General features: G+C 40.5%; 1 protein-coding gene across 1 annotated transcript in view; it reads left to right on the top strand.

The window, feature by feature from the left end:
* RBPMS (RNA binding protein, mRNA processing factor) overlaps positions 1-13,608 on the top strand; it is a 229,292-nt gene that overhangs the window by 123,557 nt on the left and 92,127 nt on the right. The window contains 1 exon segment of the mRNA XM_040418043.1: positions 7,364-7,514. Coding sequence (XP_040273977.1) covers positions 7,364-7,514 — 151 coding nt within the window.

Genomic DNA, 13,608 nt, shown 5'->3' with positions numbered 1-13,608 from the left:
ATATGGATAATCACAATACATTAGTAAGCGCCTTGTATTAACTTTCTCTACATAATAAATGTTATTTGCTCAAGTACACTGGCCAGGTGCTGGATTTTATACACCTGTGGCAATGGGACTGATTGAAACAACCAAATTCAGTGATTACATTTAAGAGATGTGCCCCAATACCTTTATCGATATAGTTTGTATGAGAATATTTAAGTGTGTCAAATAAAGGTAATTAAAAAGACTCATAGGTATTATTCACAGTAAATAATTTACCACTATAGGACCCCCAGTTTTCCTCCACTGCCACTAGAAACACCAAGGAGGGTAGTTTTGATTAGTATTTGGTGTAGACTTGTTATGTTATTCATAATAATTAGAGATGAGCGAAGTTCTTGAAAATTCGATTCGGCTAATTACTTTGTCACGAAGTGCACTTCTTTGTAATTAGTGGGTGCAATGACAGAGAACGATGATTGCACCGCTCCCCGTCATTGTACCCCTCAGATGCCAGGTTCATCACTGATTTCAGCATCTAAGGTTAATATTCAGGCCTATAATAACGAGACTTTGCCAGTCAAGATGGCGGTGGTGGACTCTTTGCGCTCAAATGGATGAGGAGGAGTGATTTTTATTTTTTTAACCAATTTCAGGAAAAATCTATTTGTTACCAAGGAGCACGAGGAAATTCGGCTTTGCGGCGACTCAAATTTTCCCTGAAAATCGGATCGGAGTCTAATTAATTATAATTATCTGATGTAAAACTGCTGCCATTAGTACCTGTCTTTTCCTACAGGTACAGCCATAGGTTCATGTTTTTTTAATGCATTATTTTGTTTGAGCCAAAATCAGGAGTGGATCATAAAAGGAAAGTAAGTAGTAAGACTAAACAATATTTCTCCTATTATTTTGAATCTGATCCTGGTCTTGGCGTCAAAAACTTTATTAAAAAACCTGAAAGTGTGGCAGCATTCTAAGTTGAGCCATCTGGACAACTGTTTTCCTGTATGATGAGCAGATCTAAAACTAAACTATAACAAGAAAAAAACGGAGTTAAAATTTTTAAAAGTTTCGGTCCTTGATGTGCATTTCATGTCTTGCCAAATCAATGCTAGTAAGGCCTACCACCCAACTTTTTGGATGGTCAAAGAAGGACACTTAGGGGTACATTTATCAAACTGGTGTAAAGTAGAACTGGCTTAGTTGCCCATAGCAACCAATCAGATTCCACGTTTAATTTTCCAAAGGAGCTGTCAAAAATGAAAGGTGGAATTTGATTGGTTGCTATGGGCAACTAAACCAGTTCTACTTTACACCAGTTTGATAAATGACCACTGGCTGAGGTGGGTCATAGCTGCAGCCTGTAAGTGGCTGAGTAGCATTTATAGCCATTTTCTGCTGCTGAGACAGTAGCCAGAAGTGGGGTGCAGAGGGGACCTGGTACTGATAGAAGTACAGCAGCGGACAATGTAATATATGCAACAGGCGCCTCCCCTGGGGCCCTCTATAACGTGACCCAGGTGTAGGAATGCAGAGTGGTATAGTACGGCCTAAAATGTCTCTCTATGTGTGTCACGGTGCTCATACCTGGATACTGCTAGACCCCAGGCTTTGGCTCTGAAGCAATAAATAGGGGGAATAATTGAGGGATTTGAAAGAAAGATTGAGTCCAGACCTTGTATGTAGATGAACAGCAGCTTTACTTTGCATAAACGTTCTTTAGAAACAGTCTTCAAGCTGTCTTGGTCCCAGCAGGCTTTAGCATTAAACTGGCAGACGTCTTCAATTGCTTGCTTTCTCTCTGCTATACCGATAAGCTGAATAGGTAATTTGGCTTCCTCTGTAAGCTGCACTTTCTCTCTGTAGTCTGACTCTAAGTTATACCAGGGAATTTTCCTCCTGGCTCCTGAGGCTTTAAGCTTTGGCCTCATGGCCAGCAGAGCTTAAGGTGCTCCACCCTTCCTGCAGGAAGTAGGACTCGCCCACTTCTCTCCAGAGGGGGGTTATAATGGAATGGTAAGTTCCATTCTATCTAAGTATAGCTCTGCCACCTGTTCGTGAACCAGGTAAATTACATGTATAACAGTTTCACAGAAATATTATCATTGCACCATATAAAGGACCTGGATAGAAATATACAAGATGATACTGTGTTAGCCCATTAAAGACAGTAGCAGGGTGCAGGAGTGGTAACACCACTCTGGGGTGTTACATATACAACTAGGAACCAGATTGTTTCTGGAACAGTTTAGTAAGTTTATTAATACACATATACTGTATTTATCAGGTCAAAAAGAAGGACATTTAGGGAGCATAAGGGATATGGTTCAAAAAGAGGGACACTTGGGAGGCAGGTATAAGGCAGTTCCCGAGATGTAAACTAGGAATAGGCTGCCACTGCCAGTTCACTCTAAATCTTATTGTGGTAACATTTTGGATGTCACGATGCCCAGAAACAAAGCAATAACATCAGTTTCAACTTTGGGCCGAACGTTATGTAGTCTGTTCCTCTGAACCTATTTTGAAATACTACTCTGTTACGATGCCAGGGGATAAGTGCAGACCGAAGTAGGATACAGCCCTCCAAATATGGTGCTGTGCTGTGTAAAGATGATAGAAGGAATGTTACTTTTGCCTTAGAGCCTGATGGCTATGGTGAACTCTGCCAAACAAATGAGCTCATTTGACTTGAGCTTTTAAAGATGTTAGCACAATAATGCTTTAATTCTCCACAACAGCCCCCTTCATGGCCCGCTCCGAGGCTGCCTTCTGTGTGTGCACTGCACTGATATCCCCAGGTTTATGGATCATATTCCCTTCTGCTTTTTATTAGCGTGCACAAGCAGTGATCAGAGTAGCTTAGAAAGGTAGCCATCCCGTGTCTCCTGTCGCTAAAAATGTACATTTATTAAATGCTGAAGTATTATGAACCTTATTATGGAAAATGAATACAATATGCTGTTCTCTTGCTTCATACAAATAGCAAATCTAAAGGAAGACCCCAGTTTCTTAGTAAATCTGGTAGAGGCCATAGCCATTTTACTCAAATACATCTATATACACCACAGGACAGCACAATATACAGCTCTAGCAGCATAAACTGCCTCCCTAGAAGTTGTCCCTCTTTGGTGGCAGGGGCCAGCTGCCACGTACTGTCATTGTCCTTCTCCGGTTGTCTCTTATGAAGATATGCAGGAGGGAACTAAGGAGGAGACCTAGGCCACAGCACTGAACCAGCCCTACCTTCAGCATGATGCCTGGTCTTTCATTGCTACCAAACATATAGGAGAATATAGTGCTACATATCGATTACCTCCAGTGATGTCTTCTCTCATAAAGACATTCTTTTTCCAGACCGCCATGATGACTTCTTTCAGCCATGTTTCCTCTCTGCAGAGAGATTCCTCACTTTTCCATCACCCTCCCCAATACAAACTGTTCATCCTGGTGCCCCAATTGTCATCCTGCTGCCACCCTCAGTACTGCACCCCCCAGTGCACCCAAATACTGAAGAAATAATAGTTCACTAGTCGGAAAAATGCCCCCTATAGTGCAGTAATATTAGTGCCCCCCTCCAGGTCCTCTAGCAATAATAATGTCCCCAATAGTGCCTCCAAACAATAATAAAGTCCCATGTTGTGCCCCCATTCAAAAATAATGCCCCCCCCCCAGTTTCCCCAGTGATAGTAAAGCCTCCTAAAATGCCCCCAGTAATAATAATGCTTCTATAGCGCCTGTAGCAATACTGATGCCCCCAATAATAATAATGCTCCCTACAGTTACCCCAGTAATATCAATGTCCTCTAAAATGTCCCAGCAATAATAATGTTTCAATAGTGCTCCAAATATTTTTTTTAAAAATGCCCCTTTAGTGCCCTAGTATTAAAAATGCCCCTGTACTGCCCCAGTATTGAAAAAAACACCGTAGGGCCCAGAGTGATGCACCCGGCCCCTACAGTGGCTCAGTATTAAAAATGCCACATACGGTAGTTCCCCCAGTAATGCCTCCTATAGCACACTGTATGCTCCCCAAGTGGGCAAGTTGTACAAAACAGGTACTTTCTACCTTATGTGTCACCCCTATTTCCTCATGGATCATAAGCTCTTGCAAGCAGTTCTAACTTTGAATTGTTGATTGTCCAAATACCCTACCGGAAAACTTTGTAAAATCAGTTTTGAGTAACTTGAGGGGTGTAGTTTCTACAATGGGGTCATTTAGGGGTGGGCGATATAGGCGATATGCGATATAAATTTGTGCCACGATATGGATTTTGAGCATATCGCCTATATCGCGATATAATTTCATACTGTATATAATTTCATAAAATATATTCATACTGTATACTTTATATAGTGCATTTGATTGCATGTGGCATGGGAGATAATGGATCAGGTTCTGAGAAATAATGTTGAAGGAGGTTTCTTTTAAGAAGGCTGATTCTGCCCATTACTAACATTTTTCAATGATATAGCATGCTGACCGGTGCTCATTTGACACATTTAGTGTTAAATGAGCAGTATGTCGCTCGAGGCTGCTGAGGCCAGTGATTGGCTGCAGCGATGTATGGGATATCACCGCTGCAGCTACTACAATGCATCACTGGCTTATGCCTGGGCCAAGAAAGAGGCACAGCTAGAGCATGCTGGAAAGTTAAGTAGAAGTCTTTTATTATCAGGACAGTTTGCATTAATAAAATAATAGGATTGACCTGCGCATAAAAAGAGGCCACAACACTGTCTTTTTAAACAGCTGATTGGCAACGATGCTGGGAGTCAGAGTTGTAGTCAATATATGATATAAGGATATTGGATTAGGAGCTGTGGAACATGTACTATTTAAAGAGGACTTTTCACTGTTACCCTGCTGTGCCTCCCATTCTGGTTTTGCTTCCTGTATGCTAATAGATAGCATCAGTACAGGCAGGAGGAGACTGCCATGTTTCTCCGGGACGTCACATTCTCCCTGGCTGTGACTCACTCCACTGCGATTGGACAGCTCACAGCTAGGGAGAAAGAAGACACCCCCTGAGAAAAGCTGGCGTCTCCTCTTCCCTGTATGATGCTATCTATTAACATACAGCACGCAAAACCAGAACGGGGGCACAGCGGGGTAACAGAGGGGCCAATCTATAAAAAAAAAAAAAAGGCTGCAATGACATCTACTAATAAGGCCCTACAGTGCCAGGTACTTATATTGTAATGTCAGGACCATTGAAAGGTCTTTAAACAATGGGAGATACAGTACATACAGTACAGACCAAAAGTTTGGACACACTTTCTCATTCAAAGAGTTTTCTTTATTTTCATGACTATGAAGGCATCAAAACTATGAATTAACACATGTGGAATTATATACATAACAAACAAGTGTGAAACAACTGAAAATATGTCATATTCTAGGTTCTTCAAAGTAGCCACCTTTTGCTTTGATTACTGCTTTGCACACTCTTGGCATTCTCTTGATGAGCTTCAAGAGGTAGTCCCCTGAAATGGTCTTCCAACAGTCTTGAAGGAGTTCCCAGAGATGCTTAGCACTTGTTGGCCCTTTTGCCTTTACTCTGCGGTCCAGCTCACCCCAAACCATCTCGATTGGGTTCAGGTCCGGTGACTGTGGAGGCCAGGTCATCTGGCGCAGCACCCCATCACTCTCCTTCATGGTCAAATAGCCCTTACGTTCAAAGTTTTCCCAATTTTTTCGCCTGACTGACCTTCATTTCTTAAAGTAATGATGGCCACTCGTTTTTCTTTACTTAGCTGCTTTTTTCTTGCCATAATACAAATTCTAACAGTCTATTCAGTAGGACTATCAGCTGTGTATCCACCTGACTTCTCCTCAACGCAACTGATGGTCCCAACCCCATTTATAAGGCAAGAAATCCCACTTATTAAACCTGACAGGGTACACCTGTGAAGTGAAAACCATTTCAGGGGACTACCTCTTGAAGCTCATCAAGAGAATACCAAGCAGTAATCAAAGCAAAAGGTGGCTACTTTGAAGAACCTAGAATATTACATATTTTCAGTTGTTTCACACATGTTTGCTATGTATATAATTCCACATGTGTTAATTCATAGTTTTGATGCCTTCAGTGTGAATCTACAATTTTCATGAAAATAAAGAAAACTCTTTGAATGAGAAGGTGTGTCCAAACTTTTGGTCTGTACTGTATGTGATATAGAATCAGTTTGACTTTTGTCAGTACTTATATGGCATTTTTATAGAGAGTCTACTCTGAGCTGATCTCTACATCATCCCATATAAGGACTTCTATGGTAACTAATGCCTGAGGCTTTTATAGCCGTTACACAATTTCCTTGCTACTGGATTCATTAAGTTGTTCCCACACATCCTCCAGGACTCATGGAACTGCTTATTTAAATGGTTTATTAGTTGTCAGATGTTGAGATTTCCAAAAAAAACTGAACCTTTTAGTGTCTATTGTGTTGCTGATATGGTGTTGCCAATGTACATGAGTCCATAGACTAGTCATGTGAGGATAGTAATTAAAACTACAGAAATATAAAACTAAAGTACAGAAATATGACACCTACATTTATTTTCTGTATTGGCAAATTTTGTGGCAAAAACACAAAACATTTCTGAAGTTCACAATATATTGTATCATTGGAAGAATCTTTTCTCAGCACAGTCATTTAGAGCTACACGAATGTATATTAAACCTTACGCCTTGTAATAGAGAGGAATACAGGCAGTTATAAAGAGATGCAGTATCTATGTGGTGGAGAGGAACTATAGCCCTTTACATGGTAATCCCACGCACAGCAAGCCCTAGTAGCATCAAAACAAAGGTGCTGCCCAGAGTTGGGCAAAGTAATAAAATGAAAAAAAAACCTCTTTTAAACTATAGTGGCATAGTCTGGTGAAACTCAAATATATGTACGTTTTATTGGAAAACCTTTTCAAATACTTTCTCATTCTGCATTTGAGTCTGGGTGGTGGTCTCACTCAGTGACTGACAGTTTTATGCTCTGTACACACAGGAGTCATGATATGATCCATTATGATCAGTTATTGTCCGTTTGAAGGATGCACTATTATATGTTATGTTCAGTTAGGATTGCTTAAAACTAAATTTATATTTAAATAATTAAAAAACCCAGTATACAGTATAATGTACTGGAACATTGTATTAAATATGGTGGGCCCTATAGTAAGCACGTAGATGATATTTATATATGTGTCCACACCATACTGCTACAGGCTGATAAGTACAGTATGTTACTGGCATGTTATGGTTACACTTCATCACCACTTGATCCACATGCTATGAAGTACATCTCACAAGCCTTTCACCGTATGGATTTTCTTAGTTATTAGTTTAGTGAATAAATGTTTCTCATTTAATGCTTTCAGGGTATACGCTTTGATCCAGAAATTCCTCAGACATTACGGTTGGAGTTTGCAAAAGCAAATACAAAAATGGCCAAAAGCAAACTTGTTGGAACCCCAAATCCCAGCACACCTCAACTGAACAATGTACCTCAGTTTATCTCCAGGGATCAATGTAAGTATTGGGTTTCTCTTTTGTATTCACTTATATCTATAGCCAAATAGAAGTTTGTTTTTTGGACCAGACAAAAGTTATTCCATCAGACTGTGTCGCCTTTCATAAACTTGGATCAGATGTAATATACAGTACATTTAACACTGGCCATATTATAGTTTTTATAGCGGGAGTACATAGAGTATAATAGTATACTATACATATTTACAAAACTTTTCTGGGAGAGCTTAAACCTATATGGCCAGCATAGGTCTTGAGTAGTGATTTCATATTGGAATCTTGTCTGATGTATTCTTCTGAATAGATTTAAAGGCACAAGATTTTGTGTCACCATATAATCCAACAATATAATATGATAGACCAGGTATACTGAATTGACAAAATTGGCAAATCTGGACCATGGATGCCACCTGCATGGACCCCTGCATGTCCTTATTTCAAATGTATCTGCACCTTCAGGTGCTGATGCAAAAAGAAGCTAGCTTAATAAAAAATACTAACCTGATGGGCCCTTTAGGATTTAATTATAAGAACAATATGAGCGTGTTCTTGTGAAAATGTATTGCATTGTTGTCATTTGTACATTGTGATGATATATGCTTGTGACTTGGATACACACACGTACATTTTGCAGATGCGCACTCTTGTCGCCACATAGGCTAGAGGAAGTGCAAGTCAGCACAAAATGGCTGTTGCCAGTATGTGTCCTACGTCAAACTATCCATATGCCACTGAAGATCATGGCCATCAACAGGTCTCCACAAGGTCTTGCAAATGGAACGGGCAGGAATGTTTCCCCTGTTGAGCACTGAAATATATTCCCTGGAAAAAATACCAATTAAAGTGGGAGAGCGCATCAGCAATAACGTTATTCAGGTACATGGCAAGCATGAAACCAAATATGCCGCTGTAAACAGATAAGGACCAATTGGTGCAACAGACACAAAACGTGAAGTGAAGATAATGTTAAGCTTATTAATGCACTACACCACACTCTAATTATCCTACCAAAAACATTTTTTCCTCCAGAAGGGTCAGGTTCCGGCAGAAACCTGACTCTTTCCAGGAATCAAGCCATTCACTCACGTACAACGATTACCAACAACTGCACCAAAACCAGAAGAGCTGCATCTGTAAACAATGCCAACTACTGAGGCCACTAGTCAGGAGTTGGCATTGTGCCCTTTATCACGAAATCCAATATATGTCAGAATGTAATTGCTGTGTGATACGGTTATCCTAGGAAGGCCACCTCATGCCCTTTGTTGCCAATCCCAAACAAATGCAAAAAAAAACTGCCCATCACGATACCTTTTCATGTAAAAACCAAATGACCCAGGAGGGGTTGCATCTGATAAAGAGTAACCTTCATAACTCACCAGAAATTATTTACCAGGTTCTGCAAACGGCATTCCTTGTCTTCAGGAAGCTGTAACTTCATGATCACTGTATCAATTTCATTGCCCAAGAAAGACAAAACAGTGATCGATCCCTAAATCTTCTTCTCCAGTAGCACCAGAATTATCAGGGGAAACAAACAAAAAGAATCATCCAGATAATGGGTGATGCTTTTACAACCATATTTATAGCATACAACCAATTCCAGGAAGGAGCAGAACAATTCGATATAAGAGCACAGTATGGAACAAGCCGTAGGACAGCAGGCATCATAGTAATAATAGCTCTCAACAAAACTCTTTTGAAGATGAAGACAATCCAGATGGACCAGTAACAGTCAGAATACACATACAATGCCAGATTTTGCCAAAAGGGCCTTTCAAAGTAACGACATTGGCCTGTCAAAGGAAACATAAAACATGGAGGAGTCCTCTTCTTCTGAAATACTCTCATTAAAAAATTTGCCCTTCGACTGGGAGAGATGGTGAATCAAACGGAATTTGCCTGAGAACCACCCCTATGTGGGAACCCCGGGGAAGGACTAATAGGGCCAATAATTCTACTAAAAATACACCTGAATTTTCTCCTGAATAACTTGGCGGATCTCTATTTGTCTGCAGAGATGGGTGACCTGCTGAACTTGAAGGGAATAAAAAGCTAGTAACTGAAAAAAATCATAATTTGGCTGCTGCATCTTTATTAGGGTGCAGACAGAGCCACGGCCTTGTCGTAGAGACATATACCTGGGTCCTTCTACTCACCTTGGACTGCTGGATTTCCACGTAATTTGGACTAGGGGTGGGGCAGATAATTGCAGCATGAGAGCTACCTCCAGCCTCCTGTGCATATGAATATTTGAACCCACCAAGACTAGACGAGGACAGAGGATCCACCACTGGTGCAGGAACAGCCTTTCTACCACCTTGGGTATGGAAAAGGACCAGGTTTGCTGCCCTGGAAACACTAGGTTTCCACCTCTTGCTTCTCCAATAAGCATATCTGCCAAACTCGCAGATGTGTCCAACGACTTGTTCAATGACAATGGGGAACACCACTAAGAGGACCTCGATCAATGACTATGCCCGAAGGACCTGAAACATATTAAAAAGTGTCTAGAACGCCTCCTGCATCTCCCCACTGGATGCTGCCAGTGAAGCCTGTCTGAGACTGGCGACCCAGGGGGAGTAAAGTGTGCACTGTAATAGTAGTCCTAAAGGTGACACTGCAGGAACAATATTAGGGGAATCCAGGAAGAACAGTGGTGTGCAAGAATTAGAAGCAGCACTTTCCATAACAGGCTTGGGACAGGGGGAGTAGAAGGATCCTCTGCTGCAGAGGAAGTGCTGACTAGAGCCCCACTTACACTAAGGGCCACATTGCACGTGGATTAGGATCGCAGGGTAAAGAGCGCCAGAGTGCAGAACAGGAAGAGAAAAGTAAGGGGACATCAGAAGCTCTTGAGCATGATAACGTCGCAGCAGTGTGACTCTGTGACCGTGTGCAGCAATCTGCTGAGGAGACGTGAGACGGAGAGGAGTATAGGTGTGGCAGTAGCGAGGATGGCGGTGATCATATAGCTCATGGTGGCACCCTCTTCTTTGCAAAATATCTCAAGCTCAGTCAGATTGAAAGGAGAGCATCTGTGAACAGCAATTTTCAAGTTTTGCCACAAATTCTCAGTGGGATTTAGGTCTGGACTTTGACTGGACCATTCTCACACATCAATATGCTTTGATCTAAACCACTTCATTGTAGCTGTATGTTTAGGGTCGTTGTCCTGCTGGAAGGTGAACCTCCGCCCCAGTGTCAAGCCTCTCTACCAGGTTTTCCTCCAGGATTACCCTGTATTTAGCTCCATCCATCTTCCCATCAACTGACCAGTTTCTCTGTCCCTGTTGAAGAAAAGCATCCCCACAGCGTGATGCTACCACCACCATGTTTCACGGTGGGGATGGTGTGTTCAGGGTGATGTGCAGTGTTAGTTTTCCACCACACATAGCATTTTGCATTTAGGCAAAAATGTTCAACTTTGGTCTCATCTGACCAGAGCACCTTTTTCCACATGTTTGCTATGTCTCTTACATGGCTTGTGGAAAACTGCATATGGGACTTCTTATGGCTTGCTTTCAAAAATGGCTTTCTTCTTGCCACTTTTCCATAAAGTTTAGATTTGTGGAGTACACTACTAATAGTTGTCCCGTGGTCAGATTCCACGACCTGAGCTGTGAATCTCTGCATTAGTGCTTTCCTTGCCTGGGCTGTCAGTTTAAATGGACGGTCATGTCTTGGTAGGTTTTCAGTTGTGCCACACTCCTTCCATTTTCAGATGATTGATTGAACAGTGCTCCATGAGATGTTCAGAGCTGGAGATTTTTTTTTTTATAACCTAAACCTGCTTTACATTTCTCCACAACTTTATTCTTGACCTATCTGGTATGTTCCTTGGTTTTCAAGATGCTGTTTGATCACTAATGTTCATTAACAAACCTCTGAGCGCTTCACAGAACAGCTATAGTTATACAGACAATAAATTACACACAGGTGGACTCTATTTACTAATTAGGTGACTTCTGAAGGCAATTGGTCACAAAGTACAGGGGACTGAATACAAATGCATGCCACACTTTTCAGATTTTTATTTATAAAAAATTTTGAAAACCGATGTACTAACACAGGAGTGCTACATACTTGCGTTAAAATGGCCCACCTCAATGTAAGGGCCCGAAATGTTGCTGTTCTAATGACTGCACGTTTTATGGCTGAATAAAATAAATATACGCATGTTAAAATAAAAATATGTCTAAAGTTCTTGTTTATAAATGTAAACCTTTAGCGAGTCACTGCACATGGCCTTTAGGAGGCAGAGAACTGGTACTAAACCTAAGGGGAAAGCAGGAGCGCCTTGGTTACCACCTGCCTCCAGAGTACTCTATGGTACACTTTTAGTGTACCATAGCCTCTAAACTCAAGGAAAGTTATGTTAGTTGTATCGAAATTTACCAGCTTCTAAATTATAAGTGGCTCCTTATGCATGTGATATCTCGGCAATGCAGGTACAGTATGTTGACACCTATTAGTCTCACTTTTGTCATTGTTTCATCATTCATAAAAATACTGGAGTGACTCATGAAAACAGCTGTCACCAGTCTCATGTGTTCATCTCTCCACTGTCCCTTTAATTGAAATATGAGGTCTTCTTTTATTGGAGCTATTCTGACCCAGATGGAAAAAAAATGTCTGTCATTCCAGTCTTTTACAGTCCATCTAACTGACATTGTTATAAAAATGGATGAGGAGAAGGATAGGAAAACACACAAAATTTTCTTGACTGGAAATCACTACATGTAACATTACTTTCTTTTGTAAGCTACACTTGTTATGACATACAGTACAAAATAGATGCATTTTTATCAAAATGAAATCCCATTAAAGTCAATGTTTTCAGTTTTGATAAACACTGCAATTGACAAAGGGATGGATAACAGTTTTAGGTTTGAACAGGTTATAAGAGTCTAGACAAAAGAAGCAATGATGTCTTTTGGGAAGTTTTATTTCAGCATGAACACTGGGAAGATGTATAGCAAGGATCTACAGGAATAGATGATGCCATTTAGTACGGGTCATTATACCTACGGTTGAGCTGGGACTTACTGCCATAATACAATTGCACAAATGCACCCATATCATGTTTGTGTGAAACCCACCTAAAAACAAAGTGAATCCCCTTTGTATAGTGTACTACTGTATGTTTCCCATCGGTTGGGCTCCCAATGATCATGAGCTTAACTTTTTAGTTCCTCAAACTTGGTACTATCCCTTTGATGTTTGGCTCTGTTGCAGCAATTCTTTATTGTAAAATGTTTGAACTCTCTCGCTACACTAATCCATATTACTACTAAACGAATCTAACCAGTCACCTTTTAAAAAGGCTTGTCCCATGATTAAATAATTTTGTCTGTTAGATCATACAAAAATAACACGTTTTTAGTTGAAATCATTTAACTGCTTTTTATTTTTTTTGATCTCCTCTAAGAACATCTACCTCATTTGTTTAGGGCAGGAGCAGTTTTGTTTATTATTCTAATTCAACTATTGTTACATTTTGTATCATCTAAGTAAAGTCATATTTCTTTTTGAGACAACCCCTTTAGGAACATTCTGTAATTAGACAAACTAGTGTTTGTGTTTCTACCTATCTATCTACACATCTCATACATTATCTATCTATCTATCTATCTATCTATCTATCATGTCTTGAAAGTAAGACATTGACACTTTTTCAGAGCAGATATTCCTGGTCTGTGTACTGTATGTCAATCCTGCATTCACCTCGGCATGCGACCTGAGATAACTATGATGATGTGCCGGAGCAAACAAACACGCAGATGGACTAACAGAAGAGTTTTTCTAATGCAGCAAGTCACTTGTAAAATGCCTTATGCTAATCATAGAATCAGATAGGCAAGTGGTGACAAAAAAAAATGCAATTTACAGTTGTTGCCTTCTATTTGTAAGTATGAAAAATTTCCAAGAGACAAAGCCATGACAGCTGGAGAGACCACATCCCCCACACTGCCCTGTGATAATTAGGAAATGTGATCCCGTTTTGTGATCTCAGTGAGCTTGACAGGAATGTTTTGGTGAGCCAATTATGAAGTCCAGGGTGAAGGATTCTAGCTGATGACCTCACATTAGA

This window comes from Bufo bufo, chromosome 2 (assembly GCF_905171765.1).
Source record: "Bufo bufo chromosome 2, aBufBuf1.1, whole genome shotgun sequence".
In the NCBI taxonomy this organism is placed as follows: domain Eukaryota; kingdom Metazoa; phylum Chordata; class Amphibia; order Anura; family Bufonidae; genus Bufo; species Bufo bufo.
The sequence above is the reverse complement of the archived record's forward strand: the minus strand, read 5'-3'. Positions and strand labels throughout refer to the sequence as shown.